At 50.4% G+C, this 27,461-nt stretch overlaps 8 protein-coding genes across 8 annotated transcripts; 4 read left to right on the top strand and 4 right to left on the bottom strand.

Annotated features, from left to right (window-relative positions):
- Positions 1-610: 610 nt before the first annotated feature.
- Positions 611-2,319, top strand: VTN77DRAFT_8820 (uncharacterized protein; the record flags this gene model as incomplete). The annotated part of the gene is made up of 4 exons (XM_069425360.1): positions 611-939; positions 998-1,508; positions 1,565-2,056; positions 2,137-2,319. 4 exons carry the CDS (start codon positions 611-613, stop codon positions 2,317-2,319), a joined length of 1,515 nt encoding a protein of 504 aa, XP_069274289.1.
- Positions 2,320-3,361: 1,042 nt separating this feature from the next.
- VTN77DRAFT_8821 (uncharacterized protein) lies at positions 3,362-4,652 on the top strand (the record flags this gene model as incomplete). Its single annotated transcript, XM_069425361.1, has 3 exons — positions 3,362-3,428; positions 3,491-3,633; positions 3,690-4,652. 3 exons carry the CDS (start codon positions 3,362-3,364, stop codon positions 4,650-4,652), a joined length of 1,173 nt encoding a protein of 390 aa, XP_069274290.1.
- A 1,320-nt stretch (positions 4,653-5,972) lies between these two features.
- On the top strand, positions 5,973-6,908 carry VTN77DRAFT_8822 (uncharacterized protein; the record flags this gene model as incomplete). Its single annotated transcript, XM_069425362.1, has 1 exon — positions 5,973-6,908. The coding sequence occupies one exon, from the start codon at positions 5,973-5,975 to the stop codon at positions 6,906-6,908; it is 936 nt and encodes a 311-aa protein (XP_069274291.1).
- Positions 6,909-8,438: 1,530 nt separating this feature from the next.
- On the bottom strand, positions 8,439-10,869 carry VTN77DRAFT_8823 (uncharacterized protein; the record flags this gene model as incomplete). Its single annotated transcript, XM_069425363.1, has 7 exons — positions 8,439-9,637; positions 9,692-9,848; positions 9,902-10,002; positions 10,084-10,312; positions 10,387-10,505; positions 10,604-10,696; positions 10,815-10,869. The coding sequence occupies 7 exons, from the start codon at positions 10,867-10,869 to the stop codon at positions 8,439-8,441; spliced, it is 1,953 nt and encodes a 650-aa protein (XP_069274292.1).
- A 656-nt stretch (positions 10,870-11,525) lies between these two features.
- On the bottom strand, positions 11,526-14,277 carry VTN77DRAFT_8824 (uncharacterized protein; the record flags this gene model as incomplete). The annotated part of the gene is made up of 3 exons (XM_069425364.1): positions 11,526-11,565; positions 11,626-13,194; positions 13,253-14,277. 3 exons carry the CDS (start codon positions 14,275-14,277, stop codon positions 11,526-11,528), a joined length of 2,634 nt encoding a protein of 877 aa, XP_069274293.1.
- Positions 14,278-15,441: 1,164 nt separating this feature from the next.
- On the bottom strand, positions 15,442-18,330 carry VTN77DRAFT_8825 (uncharacterized protein; the record flags this gene model as incomplete). The annotated part of the gene is made up of 2 exons (XM_069425365.1): positions 15,442-17,560; positions 17,621-18,330. 2 exons carry the CDS (start codon positions 18,328-18,330, stop codon positions 15,442-15,444), a joined length of 2,829 nt encoding a protein of 942 aa, XP_069274294.1.
- Positions 18,331-20,670: 2,340 nt separating this feature from the next.
- On the top strand, positions 20,671-24,494 carry VTN77DRAFT_8826 (uncharacterized protein; the record flags this gene model as incomplete). The annotated part of the gene is made up of 2 exons (XM_069425366.1): positions 20,671-23,488; positions 23,545-24,494. 2 exons carry the CDS (start codon positions 20,671-20,673, stop codon positions 24,492-24,494), a joined length of 3,768 nt encoding a protein of 1,255 aa, XP_069274295.1.
- An 894-nt stretch (positions 24,495-25,388) lies between these two features.
- Positions 25,389-27,112, bottom strand: VTN77DRAFT_8827 (uncharacterized protein; the record flags this gene model as incomplete). Its single annotated transcript, XM_069425367.1, has 3 exons — positions 25,389-25,608; positions 25,678-26,494; positions 26,554-27,112. 3 exons carry the CDS (start codon positions 27,110-27,112, stop codon positions 25,389-25,391), a joined length of 1,596 nt encoding a protein of 531 aa, XP_069274296.1.
- Positions 27,113-27,461: the final 349 nt, after the last annotated feature.

The raw sequence follows: 27,461 nt of genomic DNA on the forward strand, positions 1-27,461 counted from the left end.
GCACCTCGACTGCCACCAATGGCAATGCCAATGATGTCCAGGAAGACGACGATGTTTAGGCAGGTTTCTTATGGAAACCGGTGCCTTACTTTGTCTTGTCACATTTCCAACCGTTGGAACGTGCGTCGATTTTTGCCTCTCTCGAAGATCAAAAAAGGGAGTGAAATGATAATAACATGATCACTTTAGGCTAGGATATGGCATGATTGAGTCCACATTTGGGGAAGGAACGGGGTTTGATGATATGACATGACACCAGCCATAGGATAACAATCGAAATAAGGCTTCAAAACAAACCGTCATGCAGACCATTCTCCTCTATTTCAGCCAAAAGGAGTCTGAATGTCATTGTCGTAATGGCTAAGTCCCCCTTAGCGTACATCTGATACATAGTAATATCACGTGACCCAATCGCTGTTGCCGGTCCTGATTTCCGCCAAAATAATCAACTCATCACTCGATTAAGGAGACGTCTCTATCGTCACCTCCTATCGTCCCTCCACATGCCGTGCCCTTGAAACACAACCTTCCGTGACCCAATTCTCGTTCTTCTTCTGCCTTACTTTTTAGTTCAGGAGGATTCTTAGGTCTTCTGTCGGGCAATGCCATGATGGATTTGCAGGAAGCTCAGCGCGTCCTCTCGGCTTTCTTTCAAGAGCTCGCGAACCTGTTTCATCGTCTGCCCGGTTCGGCCATTGTTATTCGCTACGTCAAGTCGAGTTACCAGAACGATCCGGTCCGCTCCGCCGTCGAGCTCTTCTTATTCCTGTTTGCCGTTCGATATCTCCTTGCCCCCAAGTATTCCACCAAGCCCGGTATCGTCAAACTTTCAGAGGAGGAGATCGATGACCTGGTCGAGGAATGGACCCCCGAACCTCTTGTGCCGCCCCCAACGGCACTGGAGGAAATGGAGGTAGAGAAGAGGGTGGTGATTGCTGGGTATGCTTTGAGGAGTACTCCTATTTGAACCTGCTCTAATTCTGTCATCCATCTCCAGGCCGACGGGTCCCAAGGTGAAGCTGTCCAATGGGCGGACGGTCACCAACCTTGGTTCCTATAATTTCTACAACTTTACGTCGAATGAAGCGCTCAAAGAGAAAGCCATCCAGACTCTCCGCACGTACGGTGTCGGTCCATGTGGTCCACCGGGGTTTTATGGCACCCAAGACGTTCACATGAAGACCGAGGCCGACGTCGCTGCCTTTCTCGGAACACCCGCATGCATTATTTACGCCCAGGCATTCTCGACGATATCGAGTGTGATTCCCGCGTTCTCGAAGCGAGGGGATATTATCGTCGCTGATAAAGGAGTGAGCTATGCGATCCGCAAGGGTATTCAGATTTCGCGGAGTACCGTGCGGTGGTACGAGCACAATGACATGGAGGACTTGGAGCGAGTCTTGGAAAAGGTTACCAGGGAGCAAGCCCGAAAACCGCTGACCAGGCGGTTTATCATCACGGAGGCTCTCTTTGAATCCTTCGGTGACATGGTCGATTTGCCCAAAATCGTGAGTCGTCCTACCTTGCTGTTTGTGGTCATGTATCTCTGACGACGTTGTTTCAGATTGAGTTGAAACTCAAGTACAAGTTTCGTATCATTCTGGATGAGACGTGGTCGTTCGGTGTCCTTGGACGGACGGGACGGGGCATTACGGAGCATCAGAATGTTGATCCTGCAGAAGTTGATATGATTGTCGGGTCTCTGTCCGGACCTCTGATTGCCGGAGGAGGCTTCTGCGCAGGATCTGAGGAGATCGTCCACCACCAGCGTATTTCCGCTTCTGCGTACACATTCTCTGCCGCGCTGCCAGCCTTGCTGTCAACAACAGCAAGCGAAGCTTTGAATCTTTTGCAGTCTAATCCGGACCTTGTGACGCAGCTGAGAGCCAATATTAAGGCGATGTGGGCGCAGCTTGACCCGCGTAGTGACTGGGTTTATTGCACCAGCGCTCCAGAAAACCCCATCATGATCCTGGTCATCAAGCCTGAAGTCGTATCCTCGAGACGGCTCTCGATTGAAGACCAGCAGTTCCTGTTGCAAGACATTGTGGATGAGGTAGTCTCTCTCTGTGTCTCACTCTTTCCCCGCCTCCCCCTTTCTTCCTTTCTTTTGTTCGACGCTAATGGTTTCGGCAGGCTCTTGCAAATGGAGTACTCATCACCCGCCTCAAGTCCCTCCCGGACAACGTCACGCCAAAGCAACCTGTTCTTCCGGCGCTGAAGATCTGTATTACTACAGGACTTAGCAAGAAGGAAATCGAAAAGGCCGGCACCATTATTCGACATGCGATCACCAAAGTGATGAGCAAGAAGAGATAAACTCTTCTGCATCGTTGATCGAAAAAGGTCCTGCGCCATTGCATGTGTAATGACCCTTTTTCTGACTGTATTCTTACGTGTCATTGTCTACGGTTTGGGTTATCGAAAAATTCGTTGTACAGCAAGGACATATTACGGCAAGGACATATTTTTATATCGATTTTTAGTGATCGCCTCGATGGCTGGTTCTTCTTCTCTTCTTTTCCTACGGTGGATACTTTGTTATCGCCGCTAGAGAAGTGAATTCGTCGACTCACTTAGTCATTCCAGGGGTATGCTCTCTTTTCCTTTTCAATGAGCCAATTTTTTTTTAGACTAGACATTTTTAATCTTAATGGAAATCACGTCAAGACATTTCTGATGCTGTTGTCAATTGAGTAATAACCAGATTTGGGAGGAAAACTCCTTCAGGAATGCCCAGCAAGCCTACCTAACGGTCAATGTGAAGAATTGAGAGTATTCATGAGAAGAGTCCAACAGGTGAGACGAGACATCCCTCTGCATCGATCTAGAAGAATCGATTTCTGAGCAATAAGCTAGATAATTTTATCTTGGGAATGACGGGCTTTAATCAGTTGAATTGCCCTTGAAGATAGATAAGGTTGCGTATGTATGTTGGCAGGTTTCAGCCACATTCCATGCAGCCAGATCCCATTCTTCACGCACCCATTCTTCATGCGCTACCACCACATTCTTTTCCCAAATTGTGTGGAAGGATGAAATTGGAGTACGCAATGCGGAATAAATGGGTGTCTGGAACCTCGCCTTCCTCTTCCCTTTTGGGTTGTTTTGTCACTTTGTTTATCTTTCCTGTTCGGTAGGTGCGATCGATGATGTCGTGATCGGTTATCCCACGACACACAAACTGTATCGATCTTACTTCTTCTTTTCGGTTGATTCGTCTTATTTTCCTTGGTTGAGAACGAATCAAGCTCTCTGTTGTTGAGTCTTGCTCACTCGATCGGAATCGACTTGACTTCAGTATTGAAAAGCTGCAGCTGCAACCGGTGCCGGATCCTCTGGCCTGGTGTTGTTTGTCACGATGAAGAACACCGTTCTGGCTCTTGCTGTGTTGGCGCTTTTGCAGACTGCTTTGGCCCATTCTCATAGTAAGTACTTACTGGAGGACTCTCCATCAGCTTGAGGGAAATAAACGTCTAATCGGATGCAGGTCCCAGGAACCACACTGCAAAACGCGAGGATCATGTCGATCACAACGGGATATCGGAGGTCATTGTCTATGTGGATCAGTTTGGGAATACGCTTAGTGTAGAAACGAGAGTCGTTCCGTGTACGACCACACAGCCTGTGGATGTAAGAGCTTCAGAGTACTTGCTGGGTTGGAGGTATGCTAAATCTGGGCTGAATAGGTACAGCTAGAGCCTACTCCGCTGCCAGCTCAGCAAGAACATCCCGTTGAACCGACCTCATTGAGCTACATTGATCAACCTCGTCCTGCGGAGACAGACGCAGTCCAGGTTCCAACAGCTGGTTCTGCAAAAGCGTCCTTCTTCTACCCTCCACCATCTCCGACGCCTGAAGCTGCCCCTGCGAACGCTGTCCACAGGAATAAATATGGGATATCCTATTCACCCTATCGGGCCGACAGCACCTGCAAGTCGCAGGAAGAGGTAGACTCCGACTTTGTGAAAATGACCGAGTATCCCCTTGTTCGCATATACGGCGTCGACTGCGACCAAGTGCGTACCGTCACGAAGGCAGCGAAACGGCACAACATGACAGTGTTCGCAGGCATCTTCGACTTGCATAATCTGGACGAGAGCCTCAAGACAATGATCGACTCCGCGCAGGGCGATTGGTCAACGTTTGACACGATATCGATTGGCAACGAGCTGGTGAACAAGGGTCAGAATGTTCCAAGTGACGTTGTCAACGCCGTCCATTCTGCGCGTGATACCCTCCGCGCAGCAGGCTGGCAGGGCCCCGTGGTGACTGTCGACACGTTCAACAAGCTGATCCAACACCCAGAGCTGTGCCAGGCATCGGACTACTGCGCCGCCAACTGCCACGCCTTCTTCGATTCCACCATCACCGCGGCGCAGGCAGGGCCGTACGTGAAGGAGCAAGCAGAACGCGTCTCCGCGGCAGCAGGAGGCAAGAGGACCGTCATTACGGAATCCGGGTGGCCGTACGCTGGCCAGCCGAACGGTGCTGCAGTGCCATCGAGGGAGAACCAGAGAATTGCCATCGAAAGCTTGAAGAAGGGCTTTCCCGACGGAGGGATTATCCTGTTCACCGCGTTCGATGACAAGTGGAAGACTGATAACCGCTGGACTTTTTCTACCGAAAAATTCTGGGGGTTCTTGCGATGAAGCGCTGCAGATACTGATCTGTCGCGTGCGGTAGCACGTGCGTGGAATTAATGGTTTTCTAGATGCTTGACGCATTATTATGTTATACTGTACATATTAATTTGTTTCTTTCTCTACATTCTGTTTTATTTTTTTCTTCTACTTCTCTAGACTTAGCCAGACTCTAGGAAGAAATCTTCATTCATTCCAAACTTTAGAGTACTTGGCACAATTCAATGCGATTCAATTCAATTCTCTTTTCGTTGACGTATGAATGTGAGTATGAGACAATTGACGTTGTTCACCTACCTACCTATTCGGGTTATCCTGGCTCAATATTGAGATAAGATCAGTCTTCAGAGAAAGAACCTTAGTTATTTACCCTTAGATTCCTCCGTACTGTAGTTAAATTATTCCATCCGAATGAACGAACTCTATCTACTCTTCTTCATTGAACGCTGATCGATCAGCACGTTGAGTCCGTTGAAGTTGAACTGGCCTAGCTGTACGGAGTACTCCGTAAAGCCCCCATATAAAGATCCCTATAAGCCTCTATAAATAAAGTCTACTATAAACTCGATAGGGGCTTGCTTTATGGGAGGTCTTATAGAGCCTTTATTAGTATTAGAGATTAATAATATAGGAGCTTTGCTGTATGTACAGAGGACTTTACAATTAATATTAGGGCCTTTTCTTTGAGTTTTACTGATTGATAAAAAGACAGCTAAATCGACAGGGCCGAGGACGTTATTTTAGCGCCCGGCGGGTGTACAGTGGACCGCTATCCGAGCAATTATATTATACTGCGTAGAAATTAGGCGTTAATAGAGTTAGCAGATATTATTCCCGAGGATATTCCCCCGCTGTCTAAAATTAATTAAATTTAATAATAATGCGTCTTCTAAGTTCTGACTCATTTATCGATCAGCTCAGTCAGTCATAATGGAATTATTATTAACTGTCTTGTGACTCTTGTCTCTTTTTAAAAGCTAAATTAAATGCTGCTGATGATCAACACATAAAAGAAAAAAGAATGAGAGAGAAAGAGAGAGAGGATGCAATACTCATTTTGAAAGCAATTGTCGGTGAACTAAGTACAGTACAGTACAGTGTTTGTTCTTCTTGTCTTCCTTGTCTTTACTGGACTCAGCTTCGGGGTTCTTCTTACTATAGTTCTTCATCCCATGTGCCACTGCCCTTTCCACACTACCTAGAATGAAAGTTATCGTCTTCAGTTAATTAATTCTCTCCGCTGAAGGGTCCATCTCAAGCAGGTGCTTCAATTGAAGTCCGTTATAGTTCTGAAGAAAGAAAGGAAGGCTTTCTCCAACTTCGTCTGCAATGCAGGCCGCATCTTCTGACAGACCTGTTGCTACTGCTGCTACTACTACTACTCATCCAGATGATCATGATCAATTCCTGACTGCCTTCGCAATCGACGAAGAAGCACCTCCCCTCTCGGCGGTGTCGATCGTCGAGCCTCCGCCAGATCCTTCGACGACTGCTGCGCACAGCACGGCCTCCAACCCGCATAATCAACATCATCAACAACATCCAGATTCTACAAGCGAATACACTTTCCCCGACGGCGGCACGCGATCATGGCTCGTGGTCCTGGGGTCATTCTTCCTGCTGTCAGCGTCGTACGGGGTCATGAACACCCTCGGAGTGCTGCAATCGTATCTCGCCTCGAACCAGCTCGCGAACTACTCCACGAGCGAGGTCGGCTGGATCCCAGGCCTGTTCGTCTTCATTGGCCTCAGTCTGGGCGTGCAGGTGGGACCGATCTTCGATCGCTACGGGCCCAGGGGCATCGTCCTCTCCGGCTCGTGCTGCTACGTCGCCAGTCTCTTCCTGCTCGCGGAGTGTCGACTGTATTGGCAGTTCCTGCTGTGTCTGGGCGTCCTGGGAGGGATTGGAGCAGCGCTGCTGAGCACGGCCGCGATGGCTGTCGTGCCGCAGTGGTTTCAGCGACGAGCCGGGCTGGCGATGGGGATTGCCATGGCCGGTTCTGGCGTGGGCGGCACCATCTTCCCCTTCGTGCTCAGAGCGGGCTTCTCCCGCTGGGGGTTTCGCTGGGGGATCAGACTGCTGGCGTTCGTGGTGACGGTGATGTGTATCCTGGGCTCCCTCCTCGTCAAGTCCCGTCTGCCGACAGGCAAAGCAAAGGCGGCCGTCGATCTGCGATGTTTTCGCGATTCGCGCTTTACGTGGTTGACCATTGGGACGTTCAGTATGTCAGACATCAATCAAGCTAGGGGAATGCTTCCTGACTAACAGACGGCAGGTCTTGAGCTCGAGGTTTTTGCTGGCTTGGGTCTGTATCCGACGTATATCCTCATGCAGGGGTTCAGCTCGAATACCAGTGTCATTCTTCTCGCCGTTCTGAATATGTAGGACCTTTTTATTATCTCCATTCATTCTCTCTGTTCCTTTTCTAAATCCTGCTGACGTATCAAAGAGGCTCCTGTCTCGGCAGATTCTTCGCCGGCGCCATCGCCGACCATTACGGCCGTCTGAACACGCAGACAGTCCTCATCGCGATCGGCGCAGCAGCCATCTTCGCCATCTGGCTTCCCTTCGGCCACTCGCTGGCAGGGCTGTACCTCTTCAGCGCGCTCTTCGGTCTCGCGTCGGGGTCCTTTATCAGCCTGGCGCCTGTCTGCATCGGCCAGATATCTAGGGCGAGTGAGATTGGTATGCGGTTTGGGACGTGCTATTCGTTGGTTAGCTTTGCGTATGTCCCACAATTTATTTCCCGTTTTTGTACGTACAGTAGATTGCTGATACCTGCCAACCAGCACCCTCATTTGCATCCCCATCGGCGGCGAAATGCTCGAGAAGGTCGGCAAGCGCGCCATGGTCGCCTACCTCGGCAGCGTCCTGGTTATGGCTTTGTTGCTGTTCATTATGGCGAGATGGGCCTGTTTGAGCTATAGGTGGAGGTGGCGGACGAAGATATAGCCATAAAACATAAGAAAATGGTAGAAAAATGAAAAATAAAAAAAAAGGCGAAATAAATAGTGGAATAGTGGACTGAGTCCCATGTCATGTCCTTCAGGTGGAATGCCCACTGTCAGGTCAACACGCACGTTTTCCCTCTCCGGGTTTTCGTCTCCATACGATACGATATCGTACCGGTATAGAAATAGCTATATATAGCTGCCAGCTGCCATAATTCAGCCGGGCAACCTTCTTCAGACCAATCTGTTAGATAAGTAGAGAGAGAGAAAAATATATATATGGAAGTAGAACAGGCTGATTTGACTGATGATTGGTCATCTGTGTGGTTGTAGTTGTAGTACGATAAGAAGGGAGAGAGGAATGAATGTGGGCTGGAAGTAAGGAAGTAAGCAAGTAGGTAAGTAAGCAAGTACTTGACGAGGAAGATAACTTGTATCTTGCTACGTGCCTCCTCCTCCTCCTCCTCCTCCTCCTAGGACACACACAGAGAGAGAGACATTGAGAGAAAGTGATGGTATCATGGTAGACGACACGACACTGAAGAAAATCGATCTCATTGATTTGTGGAGTAGTTTTTTTGTCTGTCTTCTGTCTTCTGTCTTCTGTCACAAACCTATGTGCAATTCTCCGAATAACTGTAGTCACTACATTGATTGAGTTCTGTCAAGCAGGTAGGCAGGCAGGCATGCAGGCAGGTTAGATATACCTCCTAAACAGTTGATATATGTATGTATGTATGTACATGCACATCCATGCTCTCCTTTCCATAAATCAAAAGATCGATTGACTTGACTGTTCTGCTCATTTTATTATTATTAATTATCATTATTATTATTCCATCAATCACTCAAGACTGGCCTTTTGCATGGAATTCTCGATTTCGAGAGTATCAGTATCAGACACCCCGGTATTTCCCTTATTTTGCTGCTCTGCTTGCTGTGAGGTGGAATCTGCGGTGTTTGCTGTCGTCAAAGTCGGTGACTCGGCCTGCCCGTGTTCTTCTGCCTGACGTGTCCCATGTCGCCAGCGGCGTGTCTTTGGTGGTTCGGGCTTTTGACCGTGTTTATTATGGTGATGGCCGTCTGAAGAAGAATTTGAACTTGGGGTCATGGGTTGATGGTGTGCCTGCGCCTGGGTCGATCTTCGAGGAGGAGGCACAGCAGGTGGAGGACGAGACGCTGACCGGGAAACGGAGGGCTTCGTTGACGACGGAGTTAAAGGCAATGACTCTTCTGTCGAGCCGCTTCTGATTTCTTGCTCTTCGACCGGCTTTCTCCCCCCGTCTTCATCCTCTTCTTTCGCTCGTCTCCCGCGCCAGCGCCGGGCCTTGGGGGGTTCCGGCTTTTGTTTCGACTTCACTGCCATGACGGCGTCTAAGGAGTTGTCTGACGTTGCCGTGTCTTTACGGCTTGGCGTCATCACTCCTGGCTTTTCCTTCTGTGCAGCTATCTCCAGCACACTGAGTGAAGAAGATCGTGCCGGTTCTAGATGCATTCCAAGCGCCTCTGCCTGCTTGTCGTTGAGGGCAGTGTCCATTCTCGGCGAGCTCGGTTCCGCAAGCTTTGGGGGAGATATCCTACCCTCCGAGTTCGGTGAAACCGTGATAACCTCTGTAGTTTCTTCCTTTACTGTATCTGTTGGAGGGACGGCGACTGGTGCTTCAGGTTCGGGATCGCGCAGCCACTCGACGTTTCCGCAGCGGGCGACAAGTCTCTTGGTCGTCTCATCGACCTCTCCGAAATGAAGAATCCTCTCGCCATCCTCTTCGAACTGACTGTGGACCAGGATCCCGAGCAATCTCTTGAGTTCATCGCGTTTGTAATGAGGCGGATATTTGAGCTGAGTGTGTGCTAGTAGCGGGTAGAGAACACGCAAATATGTGTGGCGCAACGCGACTGCTTCTTCGGGCAGATCCAACAGGTTCCGGATTAGAATGTCGACCAACACGCGAAGATCATTAGTGTAGAAATATTCATAAGTAGATGGGGTCGTAAAGATAAGATAGAGGAGCTTCAGAGTGAGCAACTGCAGAGATGTTTCGCCTGAAGGAATTAGAACCGCTTGGTGAGATGTGATATGGCTGGACAGATCTATACCTTCTCGGTTCAGCAACAGGATGATATTTTCCCCAAATGTCTTGTAAACATTCCCATACATCGAAAGGATCTTGATAACTTTATTCGTCGGCGGATTGAGAGAGGCTCCTGAAACCGGATCATGCGCGGAAACCATGAACTGCTCATTAAGCACCAGCTGAGATTGTCAGTATCGGCTGCTGTCGATTGCAGGATGGGTGCAAAACTTACCAAAACACGAATGACCGGATAATGATAGGGGTCATCGACGTCGTCGGAAAGCTCCTCAACAATATCAAAGAGATACTTGACGAAGTCATCATCCACCAGGACTGCGTATTGACTCAGCGCAAAGCTCAAATATATCCAATATTCGACTCCTCTAGGCAAAGGCGCCTAGGGAGTTGACTCACCAAGATCCTCAATCTTCACCCGCTGTATCCTCGACATCTCATACAGAAGGTCCATCAGCACCCGATGAAGACCAACAGCGTCGTCGCCATCTGGTCTCCGACGTTGAACGAGTTCCAGCAATCGAGGGAACGAGCCCTCTTCGTTCATCATGTGGAATGTGACTTCATTCTGTCGACCATCGAAGAGGAGGAAGGAGGCAATCAAATGTAATGTGTCCGGGTCATCTTCCTGTTTCCGATGCGACGGAACCATCAGCCCCGAAGACGTTGGAAACCAGCGGCAGCAAAGCGAAACGAACGTACTTGCAGTAAGCCGTAGATGATCTGTCTTCGAACGTAATCGGCATTGTCGGAGAAGAGACTCGACGAGAAGAGCTGATAGGAACAGCGTGAGATGTCATACTCGTTGGTGAGGTACTCTCCTGTATCACATATCCGGGCGCTGTCAGCAGGTTGAACAGCCTCAGGATATTTCATTTCAAGTATTGGGCACATGAGGAAGCTGAGGGCAGAGTCGGACCTTTGTACCTAGCAGTAAAGCTAAGATAAGCTCGCAGGGCATTGTCGATCAAAGCATGGGAGTCGCATCGCGCTGACACAATCTCTTGCAATTCTAGTCGTCAGAAACATCCAGTTAGTCTCGAGTTCAAGAAAGCCGGCTTTTGGGTACTAGATATGCAGCGGGACAGCGTGGGACAGCAAAGCTTCGGTTTCGGAGACGACTGGCTTACCATCCCAGAATTGCTGCTCGTTTTCTAGGCTGTAGGATACCTCGACAAACTCCATTTCCTACAGCAGAGTGTTTGTCGTCGGCCCTGCTCTGCTTCTGCCTGTGCACTCATCCCGTCGCGTGCCTCCAAGCCCTCTGTTGATGGATGAGATGAGGGATGGCTGCACTCAGAACTTCTGACGTTGGCGGTGCAGCAAGTCAGAACCAGCTAATAAATGTTCACCGCCCGCGCCAACATCCACTCCGTACTGTGATGACAGAGATCGACTCATAGTACTCCGTAATAACTATTAATTAATGATGTGGTCATGACTCTATTTATGGACCAACCTTCGTAAGAAAGATATGCTATGTCTGGGATGTTCAGCCAAACACTCTTTGATTAGTGACTCCTTTAGTTCTCCAGTGCTTGTATATGCCCAAGAAGCTGCCAATTTCTCCCACACGAATGCAAGCGACTTTCTACCTTGTTTGCAGACCCATCCAATCTCCATGACTGCGCCGCTATTCCGTCACATCCTCTCTGATCTCCAGTGTATCAAGACCAAAATCCGATGGCTTCAATATACAGAAAAGGAACAAAAAACAGAATGTGAGCAAATCATGCACCGAAAGAGAAGCAGAAGAAAAGCAATGCACCGAAATTTCTCCTAGTGTATTTATACAGAAGAGCATGATGGGGAATCTTGGGGTATGTATATAGGTTCCCATGCTACGAGCTGGGGCGTTTTAGTGGGTGAGCTTCAGTGTTGCTGTGAGATAAATGTTAGCTCTTGTCGTTCATTTCAAGTGGAGAGAGCAGAAGTCCTTACAAAACATATTCGTCCAAGCTGACCACACTTGGGTCGCTAAACAGCAGGTAGAAGTACTTGAGCGTCTCCGCGAGCCAGAATGACTCCATCACATTGGTAAACATGGGAGTTTCACTAGTGACGTCCACGATGGAGGAGTGCGCCAGTTCCGTTCGAGTGGATTTGGTAATGGCCTCGAACATCTCCCACCCCTTCTCCCGCCAGTAATTGTCACCCGTGAGCCGGAACATTATGAAGACCGATTCGATGGCCTCGGGACGAAGGATGTATTTCCGGGACGAGATTTTGGTGAATCCGGACGGAAGCCGCTCTTCCTTGATTCGAGTATCGACATAATCGTCATGAGAGAGCACGGAGGGTTTGGGAGAAGGGGCAGAACCTGAGCTTGGAATTGATTGGATAGAGCCTCGGTCATTTGCCTTCGGAATGGTCTTAGTCGGTGTCTGGTCGTTATGTTCCTGAAGCTGTTCAGCGGAAGGGACATCCCGCTTCGAAAGAGGAAGATTCGAGGTTTCACTTTTCGCCGCAGGAGAGGGCACAGCAGTGTCTTTCTGTTCCTGAGTCTCTTCTGCAAGCTGAACCCGACGCTGGATCCTCGTGCTCATAGAAGGGTCCAACGCATCCCTGTACCGCGTCTCATCCCATTCACAGGAACGAACATCCTCACAAGGTAAAACTTCAAACGTTTCCGGCATGATGCCTGTCTTCGTAGACTCATAAGCCCAGACGCAGCCATCGGTGAGTTGGGCCGCAATATCCATATCGCCCTCCAGTCCGAACAGCTTAGCTCCGACGGCGAACATGCCTCCTGCAAAGCAGGTAAGGTGGGTTCCCTCGTACACATAGTTTAGAGACCGGTCATCCTCTCCGGGCTTTGGATCGGACACGGCGACGGTCGCTGCGAACCGAATGTCACGGTCCTCCTTAATCATGGGCCGGAAAAGGAGATACTTGCGCACCGTATCCATTGCTGTTTCATATAATGTGCGATATTGCTCATTGAGACCTCCCAGGAGCATGTATTCCTTGGGAAGATATTCGTAGGTCGAGTCAGACTGTCCGCCTAGCCCAAATTTGTCCGTCGTCGAGTAGGGAGGCGAGGTCAAGCCCTGTTCCTCGCAAGCAGGTTCAAAGAAAGGCGTTGGTGCTGGAGTCGATTGGGCCTCCCCATAGTTCGCGGGCTGCGCATCAACCTGGAGGCCACTCACTTCGTCTCGTTTCATGTAGGATTTGTAACTATTGATATCCGTTGGTGGTGCACGCTGTGGCATACGAGGCGTTGGGACATCTGGTACGGTTTCCTTCTCCTTCTCCTCCTTTAGAGGGGGCAACCGGTCAATCGGACGTCCCTTCTTCTTACATCCGGAGGCATCAAGCTGAAGCGGCCACATTCCAGGGAGTCTCGTGTTATTCTGCATCTTTTCCAGCTCGTTGGTGATGCGGGCTATCGCATCGTAATATTTATCGTCCTTTGTCAACTGGGCCAATCGCGTAAATTCCATCGACAGGGATCCCAACTCCGCCAGAACAACCCTAGTTCCAGCGCGATGGGGCTGAGACACATAGTCCCTAAACACGCCAAATCAGATTAGACCAGTTAAGCAGAAAGAACGAAATGTTAACTTACGGGGCCCAGTAATAGTATGTGACTGGCATCCGATTCGGCGTATCAAACGAGCCGATCAAGATCTCAGCCAATTCGACAGCTTTATCCAAGAGGACTCGATATTTGTGCCCCGAAATGTCGTACGCGCCGAGGAGACCACCCAGGTACCGGATGGTCGTCTCAAAGAGGGGGATATCCTTTCGGAAGGTGGTGGTGAAGTCGATCTTCTTGACCTCGTCCACTGCGGCTGAGAACTCGTCCTTCAAGTCCATAATCCACAGCGTGTCCAAGGCATCAACGAGGGTTGCACCCCAACCGGCGAATGGATCACGCCAGCCTCCCGTGACGGGTCGGACCTCATCATGGCCCATCGCACTCTGTTTATATCCGTTCCACGCATGCTGGAACGATTCTTTGATAGCCGTCAGTTTCTGCATTCGCTCGATTTTCTCTGTCGTGGATTCATCTTTGAAATTGGCTTGAAGCTTCGGAAGCGCTTTGGGCTGGCCGGTGGGGAGTCTAATGAGCTCTGCCGGAGGGACAGGGAAATGCTCAGGGAGTTTCTTCCAATGAGGCGCAGGCCTGTCTGCGTCAGGGAGGATCACCTCGAGTCTTCCTTGCCCTTCGGGACCAAACTCTTCGTTAAACACTCCCGGCGAGTGGGCGTGTGAGGGTTCATGGCTGGGCTTTTCCGCCTTCAAATCCGCAGGCACAGTGGTCGGCGTTGTCTTGAACGATGTCGTCACGGGAGCAGGGTCGAGGTCCAGATCAGGCTTTCCCACATGGTCGACTGGGTTCTTTGCCCCTAACGGCTCCTCCTCCGGCTTGGATTTTCCAACGGGACTTTCGGGAGCGAAACCATGGGATAGAAAGAGATCCTCCTTGGTGTCACCAGCGGGCGCCTTGGGCGGTCCCGCGACCTCGACCGGAGGCGCGGCAGGCTCGGGGGGCGGGGACCAGTCGCGTGACCGTAGGAACTGGAAGAGGGAGAGAATGAAGATGATGCTGAAGATGAGAAAGATCCGATATCTTCGGATCCGGAGCATGGCGGGAGCGTCTGCCGTCTCTCAGGACGGCGAGTGCAACGCTGCGACCGATGTGGTGGATGATACTCTCGGCGAGGGCTCCGATGCGAACCACGGCAGCTATTGTTGGAAACGATTTCCCCCTTGGAACGGCAGTTGAGCGACGGTGAGATGTCCTCAACGCATTGCCACATCAATTATCTCAAGAGTCTGCAAGATGCCACGGAGGAGGCTCAAAGGCATCCTTGACGGTGAGAGAGGAGATGGTGAATGAATGAAAGGGGCGAGAACCGGTCTTGGTTGCAAGAGCCAAGCCTGCCTACCTACATAACTACCCGGTATTAGGCTGCCAGCGCCCAGACTCGCTTGGATGACTGCGTTGTATGCACTGTACAGTGACACGATCTTACTTGCCAGCAATGCGGATCTATAGAGTAACGTAACAGTCAATAATGACTCATAGAACGCGCTCTAGGACAGCAGTTCAGACCCTGTGAGCTCAAGCTAGATCGGGTCTCGGACGGCGATTAATTGCATGCCTTCCTAATTATAGTTGCCGAGATCCACGGATCACCCCGCATCCTCCCCTGTCAGTGTCTGGACTCCGAAGTACTCGGAGTACATCTAATATAATAGGCGAGAAGCAGTGATCTGAATGTAGCAAGGATGTAATTGGAAGGGCAACGTAGTACCATCCAGTTACTCTGGACCAAACTCCTGTCAGTGTCCTCCAAGAAGACCACAAGGGCTGGCTCGGTAATTAAATGGCTGGCTCCATGGCTTTGAGCTACGCTATGTGAATCCGGGGTAGAGAAGCGCCGCTGGAATGAGCGGGCCGAGATTCCCACCAGGTCGCAGGACAAGAACAACCAGGGTTATACCAGTTTCGATTTTATTGTGTAACAAGTCAAGCCAGTTCCATTCAACAGCAATAGAATAGGCCAAACAATGAGAGATCAAAGGCTCTTAGATTATAGCTATAACGCATCCGTGAAGTGCTCATACCAGTCATCTCTTGTCTATATATATCCTTGAGACGCCATCAAGCCGCAGTCCTCACTCATGAAATGCAGGAAAACGCCTGGAATCCGTGAACCGCAATAATTCTTCGTCTCGAACAAACCCAGAAAACGCCATTGAAGAGAAGTTGGGGCCCGAAGCATGGCCACATCCCACGCGCGAGGCTTACATACCAACCGGAGCACCCCCGGTTCTGCCTTCGTTGCTGACTTTCTGGAACTGATGAATTAACCCCAGCACTCCAGGCCCGCCCACCACAGCGTTCACTTCTTCTCCCTCCTCATCACTGTCATCCGCATTACCAGCCAGATTGATCCGCCAGGACCCTTCCAGGTTACTTCCGCTGGCTGCCACTCCGCCCGTGGAGCCATCCTCAGGACGTCCAGCTTGCGCCGGGGTGGCTTGGGCACCTTCCGCGATCGAAGTCTCCTGAACATCCTCCATGGCGTCAGAGACGGGGTGTGGTTGACGCGGTTGGCGGTATCGAGACTGCGCGCCCGCACGGTGTATCGAACGGAATCCCGAGGCGGAAGGTTGATGGTGAGGATCAAGGAGCATTGATGGAAGCGGGGAATTGGGCGCAACACCGCCACCCGCTGCTCCAGCGCCAAATCGGGACCCTCGCATTACGGATTGATGACCGAGAGGTCCAGTCATAGGTGAATGCCGTGTCTGTGTGTGGTCACGAGTCGCATCCGCACCGAGGGCAGATCCAAGGGGCGGGAATGATGGCGGAGGATGGAATCGTCGTCGTGCCGAAGGAGCAACATAGGGGGCGCCCGGCCGAGGATTAGCGCCGTAACTATCTAGAAAGCCGTAGTATGAAGCAAGCATCTTCCCATCCTTGGTCGAGTAGTAGTCATCCCGGAGATCCCGTTGCTGGTTGGGGCGACCTTGAGAAATGGCATTGGTGCCCTTTTTGAAGTCGAAAACCGCAAATGAGCATACATATCCCAACCCGTCCACATGGATGGTGAATTCCCGGAAGAAATCGATGACGCGATCGCTGCATTTGGGGAGACTGAACCATAGCACAAACGGGGTGAAGATCATGCTGAGGATCTCTTCCAGAAAAATGATGATCTTCATCTGGTAGAGCATAGCGAATTCTCTTCTCACTTCGTCGCTATGCAGTCGTCCCGTCCAGTGAGCGGGACGATAGTGGGTGAAGTTGATAACTTCGAGAAGTGCAAATTCAGGATCAAACACGTCCGTTTCCTCTGGGACCAGACCCCGAGCGACGGCCCAAACACTCCCGAAGACACCAAGATAGAAGAGCACGGTACGATCATGGGTAATTTCAAAGCCAAGGAATAACTCTGGGTCCACGATGGACGCTAGAGCTAACACCGAGGCAAGGGCGCCTGCGATGAAGGCCACGAAGCGCGCCAGCTGGACCGTTTTGTCTTTGGGAAACTGGTCTATGTACCGGTTCGCGAAAGGGTATGACATATTGATACGACGTTGAAACAGGTGCCAGAGTTCATTGAACTCACGGAATTTCCACTCTGCAAGAGGAGTGTATTGGCGGGAACCAATCTGGGATGGATTCTTTTGGTACTCGTTGAAATAGCGGAAGAAGTAGTGCATCAGGAAATAGACCACGATAAAAGGAGCCACGAAAATGTTCATGATGCCGGCAAAGATAAAACGACGCCGCAAGCCCTCACTCAACGCTCGTCGATGAGTGTCTTTCAGGAATAATGGACGCACCTGGCCCTGCTCGTTGAAGACATAGTCCAGGATACACAGATTGATGTTCCACTCCAACGTGCGGGAGAAGAGCTGCCGATTCCGAAGGAATGGTATTGGCAGCGTCAGATCGAGTATATCTTTATTAAACAAGGCGATGAGATAATTCTCTTTCCGCATCAGGCGGTTCGCAATGTCGTGCGCATCCATCCGCTGTTTGGACTGACTACCCAGGAATTTGCGATGCTTAGCAGAGACAGCCCCGGCCGTAGCGGGGTTCGAATCTCTCAATGTCATTAATCGGCTCACCACCTCTTGCCACGAGATGGTCTGGATCTCGGAATCAGAGATACCTAGCAAATAGTAATAAAAGTCATGCATGTGGAGGAGCCTTCGGATATCCAATACATATTGCAGCAGCTTGCCGATCCAGAAAAAGGTAAACAACCACAGCAACAGAGTTGTCGAAATGGACATTTTGGTCATGCATTTCTTGATGAGGATATCATCTAGAGTCTTGCTACCTCGGACAGCACGATAGTCGATGCAACTCGACAGAAATGTCGAGAAGCCAACAACAAAGGCCAGGGTTCTGCCATCATTAGTTAGTGAAGGTCTTCAGGCACTTCAGAGCTTGTATAGTCGCGCATACAGTAGATTCAGAAAGCGACTCAGGATGATGCACCAGATCCCATTTCCCAAAAAGTAAACGTAGACATCCTTCAAGAAATTGTCGAGGTTCTCGACGTTTGTCCACCTCCACATCGCCTTATCCTTCGGACTCACTGAAGCCAAGTTGGGAAGGCCTCCTCCGGGACGTCTCGGCGAAGTAACGCGCGGCGGTGTGGAAGGATGAAGAGGCTGCTGAGCTCTGGCAGCCTCCCAGCGATCTCGCGTCTTCCTTGATGATGGACCTGGGTCGGTATATTCCTCGTCTAGGCCATGATGAGGCGGGGGTGCAGGGGGTTTCGGATAGTCCTCTTCTTGGTGTCCTTCGACCAGTAGCGAAGCGGGAACGTCGTCATCTCCGTCGTCAGCTTCGAGAGCTCGCGGGGATGCCTGCATCCATCGGGGTCTAACGGACTTGGTGCCGTGGCTCCCTCTTTTCGTCTTTCGTGGATGTCTCTGACCTAAAAATGCAGTGCTCTGTGTCGTTATTTGGCTGTCAGCACCTTGAGCGAGGGCATCGTCAGGGTCGTAGTTGTGAAGAGGCTCTCTGAGGTTCTCCTCGTCCAGAGCCATGCCGGCGCGCTCCTCAACGTCCGAGGCTTCCGAGGCCTCGTCATCGCGTCGAATAGCCTCATAGATCGAGGGAGACCCTGTCGGAGGTAGGAAACGAGATAGTAAATTCGAAGTCATCATAGTTTACTATAATGAGGAGTTCCAGATAAGCAGTGGTCAACTCATCGCCGCTGCGTCAACAGGAGTTTCAGAGTGTTCATGAGTTGCAGGAACAGAACTAGTGTGGTAAACATTCGAGGTAAAGACATCGCAGAAAATAAGGGCTGTAACGAGGGCAAATGTGCCTGATGACCGACTCAAGCCCTCGTGATACACCTCGATCGTTGTACCGCATCCGAGAGCTATCGCTGAGTGCGCCATGACGATGGAGATGCAAGGCTTGGCACGTGTCATCGACACGTGATCCAGCATCTTCAGCCGCAGTACGGAGTACTCCTTCCCAGTGCCCACGCAGCCTGAACATGAAGCTAAGCAAATCACGTAATGCTATTATTTCAGAGCGGCATCTTCAGTCTATTCTCTAGAAGGAGTTGGTAGCAAACCAGGAATATCAGTCATTCTATCAAGTGTATTGATTGTTCCACGCGGTATGGTGCCAAGTCTCATCGGCACTTCTGCGAGGGTCTGTGCTGACCACACTCAAGTACTCAACAAGTTGCAGATCTAGTATTTAATTCACGCCAGTTGAATAACAATAACGAATAATACTCTGTATGAATGGCAACAAGTTGGAAGAGACAGCGCTGGCTGTGAAATGCATATCCCGAGCAGACCCAGGCCGATGGGTCTTTCGGGAACGGTCTTGCAATCCGGCCTATGAGATAACGTGGATGTAGGTACCGTACCTACATATCTAGGCGAATGCGAATGCCTGTCATGATCGGGTATGCACATACCTCCCTACGCAGGTCCTGTGCCACCCCAAGCTGCCCTTCAAGCTGCTATCATCGTCAAGTCAGAAACCTGATATACGAGTAGAAAAAGGAGTAATGGAAAGACCGTATATTAATCGTTATTATTACTGCCTAAGCCGTCACCGTCAAGGATCTCTCCCTCGTTCTATTATCCTCGTTGATCCCAGATTATTGATTCCCCTGCATGTGGCGGAGGTTTCTCCTGGTATCTTAGTGCTGGAGGGAAGTTTAATATCAGACTTTAAGCACATCAGCCGGACTTAGGAACAAAGAATCAACCTAAGATTCCAAACGTGTTAATAGCGGCGGGGTTAATAACTGGAACGGAAGGTGCGCTGGGGCCTCTCCCTAACGAGGCCGCCCTGGCAGGACGCACTTAGCAGCCCGTATTGAGCAAGTCTCGAGCTAGAAGGAGCCATGATTTCTTGCCTGAACCACACAGTCAGCCGTATTATTCTTAGTTATCGCCCGTCGTCAGGGCTCTGCACTTGCCAGCAAACTGGTCTATTATTATTATTATTATTTACCTAACAGCAAACCGCAGAGAAGGGTGTTGGGGCAACAGTGGAGGAAGGGACTAACTAGCGAACTATCGCCCGCCGAACGCTTTGCCCCCATTGATAGCCACATCACCAAAAGGGTCAGGACTCCATCCGAAATCGCACCCTTTTCGCATCGTATCGCATTCCCAGTCGCCAGCAATCTCCAATTCTCCATACATACAGCCCGTGGTGGCCACCCGCCCCATCCACGATTCCCACGATTCCCACGATTCCACCCACTCTCCCACGCTGTTCCGTCCGTCCAGCGTCCCCGAGTCCCCTGGTCCGCACACGCACCGCTACCAGTGTTCGGCAGCGGAACGAGCCACGGTCTTGCGTCCCAATCCGTCAGAGGAGACTCCACACTGATCAATCGACACTACCACCAAATCTCCCTCTCTGATCTTGCCCTCGCTCCATCCAAATCCCTTCTCCCAGCACGCTTCTAGAAGGCACTCCCCCTTCCGTTCTTCTCCGCCAACCCGCCTGTCTCCTATCCGCCGCGTCGAGCATGCGCGCCCTTTCCGATCGACTCGCTTGATCACTCCTACCGAAGAAGACACTCCATGAAGGTTTGTTCTAGTCATCACCGTCACTGCATCTCTCTCGTTTTAGTTGTTGAGAAGACAATCCGGTGTATTGACCGACTTTGTACAATAGCGGCACTGGCGTGGTGACAAACAGTCGCTGTTCAGGAGATTGGACAATTGTCGCGCCGTCGAGCGATTTTAATTATAGCCGTCCTCGCGTTCTTCATTCCTTTGCCATCTGACGAATAATTGCAACGACCATATCGACCGATGTGCGACTGTTCCATGCGTGCTTTGAGGGGACTCCATGCGTTCCGGTAACAGCCTCCTGGTTGATAGGCGCACGATTACTCGAGGACGTGTGCAGCATACATTGGCTGCTGCGCGTTGTTCTCGCAACCCACCAGAGGGTGAATTGTTTATTCGTTCTAAATAGACGCGGTTGGACGAGAAGAAAAGCGCGGTTCGAAAGACATGGAGCAGCAGGAACGCCCCAACGGGTTCCGGCGGAACTCTGCCCACCAGGGGACTTACAGTCGTCCTGTGGAGCGGAGACCAAGCAAGAAGTCTTCATCAAAGGACCGTCATGGAATGGTGTATCCCGAGAGCTTCAGGGAAGCGACTATCCGGACGGTAACACCGGATCCTGTATCCGACACTAGTAATCACTCTCCATTGTCCGACACGGGTTACCTGTCGACCAATGCGGGGAGTGTTTCTCCACGCTCGACCGTTAGATCAAAAAATGACGATTGGGAACGACGCCGTGAATTCAGTCCGTACCATTCGACTGGTGATGAGGACGATTTGGCGATCGAGTCCAAAAGCCAGCGGGCCCGGTCGAGGACGACTACCTTGGACGATCAGAGGAGTGAGATATCCCCCAATTCGTTCTTGTCGCGAACCAGGAATCGTCTAGGATCAATCAACACTGCCACGGCTCCTGTAAATCCCAAAGTGTCGGAGGAATCGGTCGGTTCTATCGGCTACCCGTCTATCATCCAGTCACCAACGTTTTTTTCGGGCCAGACGGGTAATCGCCAGAAGCTGACCAAATCTCCTCCGGGAGGACAAGCCTTGATTACGGGGGTGAGCCGGAATCCGGCCGCGTTTGCCTCGCCTTTATCCAATGCAGACTCAGCAAAGATCTTACAGTTGATGAAGACAACATGCGGGAGAATGCATGGTATCCTTTCCTTTCGGACTGCTGCAAATGCTCAATGGACCTCAGGATACTGTGCGATCAATGTTGCTACGGGAAGCTTAATATATCAGGCTAAGGGAGAACCGGCTCTCGCAAAGACTCTAATCCCTGATCTGCGTGGGTGCCATGTGCGGACTCTTTTCGATCCTGAACTGCAATGTACCTATCTCAGTGTGTCGACTTTCTCTTCCGGGCTAGGGATTCAACTGAGACCGCATGTACAAGAGACCTTTGATTCCTGGCTTGCCGCATTGTTATGCTGGCAGCCGATCCGTCCCAAGGGGGTGCAGAATAAGAGGACAAAGCCTCAATCGGTCACCATCGGCGACCGTCGTCTTGCCGATCGGAGAAGAAACTCGGAGAGTACCGTGCAGAAAGAGGCTGCAATCATCAAGGTGGGGAAGATGTTACTTTGGGAAAAGCCAAGTGCCTCCGGTGCTCGTCCCCCATCCGGCCGGAGGGCCTCGACATATCGACAGCAACGGCGGCACTCGTCGTGGCAAAAGGTGAGCTGCACCTTGCAGGAAAATGGTCACTTTAAGCTCTATACAGAGTCCGATGTTTCCCTCTTGTCAACGATCCAACTCTCTCAACTTTCCCGCTCTGCTGTGCAACAGCTGGAACCTTCGGTCCTTGATGATGAGTACTGCATTGCGATCTATCCTCAATACGCCGCCATATCAACCGCAGACACTATGTCTCGACCGATATACCTTTCCTTGGAGTCCAGAGTTCTTTTCGAAGTCTGGTTTGTGCTTCTGCGTGCGTTCACCATACCTGAGCTCTACGGGCCTGAGTCCCCAGGTGGTGATGATTTAAGTCGATCACAGAGTTTGGCGAACCCTCACACGACGAACACTACAGATATGTTCAGAATTGAGCGGTTACTGTCATTGAGAATCACAGAGGCTAAAATGACAAATGGCAAGGACGACGATACTTCAATGAGTAAAGCGCAATCCAAATCTGGCGTTAGCGATTATTACACCGAGGTCCTTCTTGATGGGGAGATCAGGGCCAAGACGGCGGTAAAGCAGAATACAGCAACACCATTCTGGCGGGAGGATTTTACTTTCTCGGATCTGCCTCCTGTCCTCTCCAATGTTTCCATCCAACTCAAAACGCTCAATCCTGCGCAGAAGGATTGGACTCTCATTGCTCATGGTCCCTACACTCTAGATGCGGATGCTCTGGATGATCTGGAGGTGTCGTCGCACGACGCTACCTGCGGTCGAGTCGATTTGCGGCTAGATGAATTGGAAACTGGAACGGACATCGAAAAGTGGTGGCCAATCTTGGATGACAGGGACCAACCCGTGGGTGAGATGTTGATGAAAGTCCGATTAGAAGAGACCGTTGTCTTGATGTCTCATGAGTACGAGCCGATGTCAGAGCTTCTTCACACTTTCACGAACAATCTCACGATAAATATGGTCCAAATTGTACCTTCAGAGCTCAATCGACTCTCAGAGCTCCTCTTGAACATTTTCCAGGTATCTGGCCAGGCAGCGGAGTGGATATCATCCCTCATTGAGGATGAGATTGATGGCTTCCACAAAGACTCCTCAGTCAGCCGGCTGAGGTACACGGCAAGGATCCATTCGAATGAGTCCAAGGAGTCCGGGCAAGACAGAGAAGTCATTATAAGGGACTTGGGGCGATCCGCGACCTTTGAAGCCAATCTCCTGTTTCGAGGCAATTCCTTGCTGACGAAGGCGCTTGATATGCACATGCGCCGCCTCGGAAAGGAGTATCTCGAAGAGACAATCGGAGAGAGACTGCGCGATGTCGATGAGAGTGATCCTGATTGCGAGGTTGATCCTGTTCGAGTGCAGCGTTCAGAAGACCTTGAGCGGAACTGGAGAAATCTGATCACGCTAACTAGTCTGTTCTGGAAATCCATTTCCAGCTCTGCCTCCAGATGTCCAGCAGAACTACGGCGGATTTTTCGACACGTGAGAGCGTGCGCAGAGGACCGTTATGGCGATTTCTTGCGTTCAGTAACCTATAGCAGCGTTTCCGGCTTTCTGTTCCTTCGATTCTTTTGTCCTGCCATTCTGAACCCCAAACTGTTTGGCTTGCTTAAAGGTGAGCTTTGATTCCTAGACTTGCCGTAACGTTGCCTTTTAACAACCAATATATAGAACATCCTCGTCCTCGGGCTCAACGCACGTTGACTCTAATCGCCAAGGCTTTGCAGGGTCTTGCAAACATGACCACTTTCGGCAATAAAGAGCCGTGGATGGAGCCCATGAACAAGTTCCTAATCACCAATCGTACTGCTTTCAAAGAATTTGTCGATGCAATATGCGCGATACCAGCCGAGCGACCAGCACAGACGGTTTCGCCTTCATATGCCACCCCCATTCAAATCCTGAACCGCTTGCCACCGACGTCTCGGGAAGGTTTCCCCAGTCTTCCCTTCCTTATCGACCACGCGAGAAGTTTCGCAGCGCTTACGAATCTCTGGCTTGAAGCAGCCCCGGAGAGGCTAGCTGAACTCGATGAGGTCGAACCAGCTGTAGCCAAATTCCACAACTTAGCGTTGGCGCTTCAGCAACGTACCAAAGAGTGTCTTGCTAAGGCCGAGCAAGCAGAACGGCCAAATGGGAATCTCGAGGTGAAGTGGGAAGAACTCGTGGAGCAAATGGACCGAGCTGCCACCTTCTACGATGAGAGCTCAAGCAAGCCTACCACACCGGCTACGGAGCTGCCACTCGCCGCGCCTCCTAATCTTTCAGGCCATCGGAATTCTATTGGATACTTTACGTCAAGGCCTTCGTTACCACGCAGATCAACCGATACTGCCGGTGACCCTGATGAAGACACTCCTCCGAGCTCCTCGTCTGCAACTTTCGACCAATCTCGCCTGCCATTCACGGTTTCAAGATCAGAGACGCGGGACAGCGCAAGTAGCTCCAAGAATTCATCCACATATTCACTTGAGTATCCCGCCGAAAGTTCCTCCTCCAAAGGGCGTCAGTCTCGAGATACTTTGAGCAAGTATCGTCTCTTGGACTTTGTTCCTGTAAGGCGTAAGAACAAGGAAAAGGAAAAGGATAAGGATAAGGATAAGGATAAGGAAAGTTCTTAACGACGAGAGATGATTAAATGGAACGGATTTGCCTCCTCTCATCGACGCATGTTCGTTGTGGATTTTCTTCTTTCCATACACCGAGCCAGGAGTGAGTTTCTTTCTCTAAATAAGACACATGATTAGAGCTAATTCAGATGCAGGGTATGTTCAATCGTGCATGTTATCAGCTTTTTTGTGTCCTTCGTTTTCTTCCACGCTCCTGCCCGGCCTCCGCCTCCTTTTTTCCTTTTACGCAAGGAGAGAATGGATGTCATTTTTTATTTATTTACGGCTATGACCAAGAGGGGAGTTCCGCAAGTTTATATAATTATGTATAAGATGTGGTTGGTTGTATGTTGACGCGACCACATATTTACTGTGTTTTTGCCTTCCTCACGATTTAACGTTCTCTCTCAATCAACCCTTTTGGAAAGCATTTAATATGGTGTTGGATACCCTGTCGCTGTTGGATTGGAGCGTGTCTTTTTGAAGTGTTGCTTGGCTTTACGCATATAATATTTTTCTTCCTTCACTTCTATTCTATATTCTACTCTTGTGTGTCTTGTCTTGTCTTCTCTGCTTGTCCCACTGATACGATACACGGGAGGCTTAAGTTGTTACCTTCATTATTATATTTAGCCTATACTAAAGGAGTACCGCTCACGCGACGAAAAAAAAAAGAAAAATTAAATGATTTCCCTCGGTTCTACACTTCACCAGACACAATCTTTCGTAAGAGAAAACGTAATAATAATGTCTTGTAGGAACAATCGAGAAATTATTCAGATACAGACTCATAAGAATACAGACAGACAAACAAACATGAACCTCCCAGACGCAGACGCACGCAGAAGCTGCCACGCCGTATGTATACAGTACAGTACAACTCGATGTAGACTACAGTATAAACTACTACATCCACAAGCAAAGCTTCCCACTCGCCGTACCGCCCGCAACCCAGTCTTTGCTTCTATGGAAAACGGCCACGGCAGGGACGGAGGTGATGCCCTCGCCCCCGAGCTGAGCGAGCTGGTCGCCGCTGCCACTGTAGATGTCAACAAAGCGGTTCATGTTGCCGATGCAGAAGCGCTGGATTGGCGATTGGGGGTTGTGCTGCCATTGGGGACGGAGACTTGTTTTCTCGTTAGTAACCGTGACGATTCTATACGGATTGTAGCAAGCTTGGTAAAGGACAACTTACATAGTCACCCATCGCCCTGTCTGGCAGTTGTGTCTGATGATAGTGTCCGGCTTCATGTCATCGTCAGAAAGCTTGTGGCCTGGATTCCACGACTCGATGCCCTTTCGGCCAAAGTCATATAGCTTGATGGTGTCGTCGTACGAAGAAGTGACGACCTGACCAATGCTGTTGAAAGCAGCGTGTGAAACCGACAAGCGACTCTCGTGTTCTCCTACCGGCACAGGATCGTCGTGTGATAATTTTCTGAGATCCCACAGGCGCATGAACCGGTCCAGGCTTGCAGTGGCGAAATAATGCGGATGAGACGGCAACAAGGAGAATCCCCCGATTTTCTTCTCGGAGAGCTGCCAGCGCGCAACTGTGTTCTCCTTGGCTGGTGTACGGACATCGTAGCGCCCGAAAGAGCCGTCCAATGTGGTCCAGTACAGACAGTTGGGATCGTCCGGTGCCATGTCAATGCCGGAGATCGGTTCATCAGTCTCCGTGGATTCTGGTGCATACTTCTCCTCAGAGGTCATCTTCTCCAGATCCATTTCGCGGATGGAACTGTCGTAACTTGCAGTATACAAATGGGTGGGCTTCTGCGGTTGTATGACCATTGCACTGATGGTGCGAGTGTGAGGCTTGAGTATTGTGATTGCTGGATCGGGATCGCCTTCCTCTTCCTCATCCTCCTGTTTGACGTTTGACGTCGGACGCTCCTGGGATGCGTCCAGGACGCCGAGATGGCCCATTTTGTCGCCAGCGAATATAAGGGGCTTTACTTCGGAGGGGTGAAACGTCATAGTATACACTCGTTCGGGGGTAATTTTGATGCCTATGCACAAGTTACGTTAACATCTGGAAAATAACACTGGCGAAGAAGCTGCAACATACGATTGGGCTCCCATAGCTCCCACAGCTTCAATCCGCTCATCTGCTCCCTCAATCTTTTCAAATCCTTATCTGTTGTGTTCTTGACATCCTCCTCACCGAATGTCCGTTCATAAGGCTTCGCGACACCTTTTGTGACTACATCGATGCCGACGAGGCTGTTGCCGCTGAGCTTCTGCCCGGAAACCAGCATGTTATCGAGAGTAAAGAAATCCGACTTGCGCATCCGCTTCGCCCGTTCCGCCTCCTGAGCAGCCTCGTAAGCTTCTTCTGCTTTGCGTTTCGCGATTTCGCTGTCTGCGGCGAGCCCCCGCAGTCGGGACGACATTCGGCGGGGAACAGGAGGCTCATCTTGCTTCTTCTCCTTCTTTGGAGTCGCCTTTTTCTTAGATCGAGACCCATCACTGGTTCCGGTCTTTGGCGACGGTTTGGAAAAGAGACCAGAGGCTTGCGCCTCAAGCGTGAGCTTCTTTAGCAGCGCATCACGTTCGGCGATGTTGGCCAGCCGCTGTTTTTCGAATTCAGACAGCTCGTTTGACGGATCGTTCTTCTCGGCAGGCATTTTGAACAGCAACGCAGAGGAAATTTGAGCAATTGGCCTTGGAACTGCTGATGGAGCTTCGCAAGTCGCAGCAGCTCGGCGTGGAGAGGAAACTCTGGAGACGCGTTAAAAGTGGAAAGCATGCGCGCGCTTCCACGTGACCCGATAAGCTAGCAAAAGAATATGGAAATATTATTGATTGCTGATTACAACCGGCATCTTCCTTTCCAACAGTCTATCTCTTCAATTCAAGAATTTTTTCGGAAGATGTATTATTATTATTATATCTTTTGACATTCCTTTTCATTTTTTTTTCGCGCAGAGCAAATGCCCTCACTACGCTCATTTGATCTGTATGCTGAATTTCTCA

Source organism: Rasamsonia byssochlamydoides (genome assembly GCF_041956645.1).
Source record: "Rasamsonia byssochlamydoides strain NRRL 3658 unplaced genomic scaffold VTN77scaffold_79, whole genome shotgun sequence".
NCBI classification, from domain to species: Eukaryota; Fungi; Ascomycota; class Eurotiomycetes; order Eurotiales; family Trichocomaceae; genus Rasamsonia; species Rasamsonia byssochlamydoides.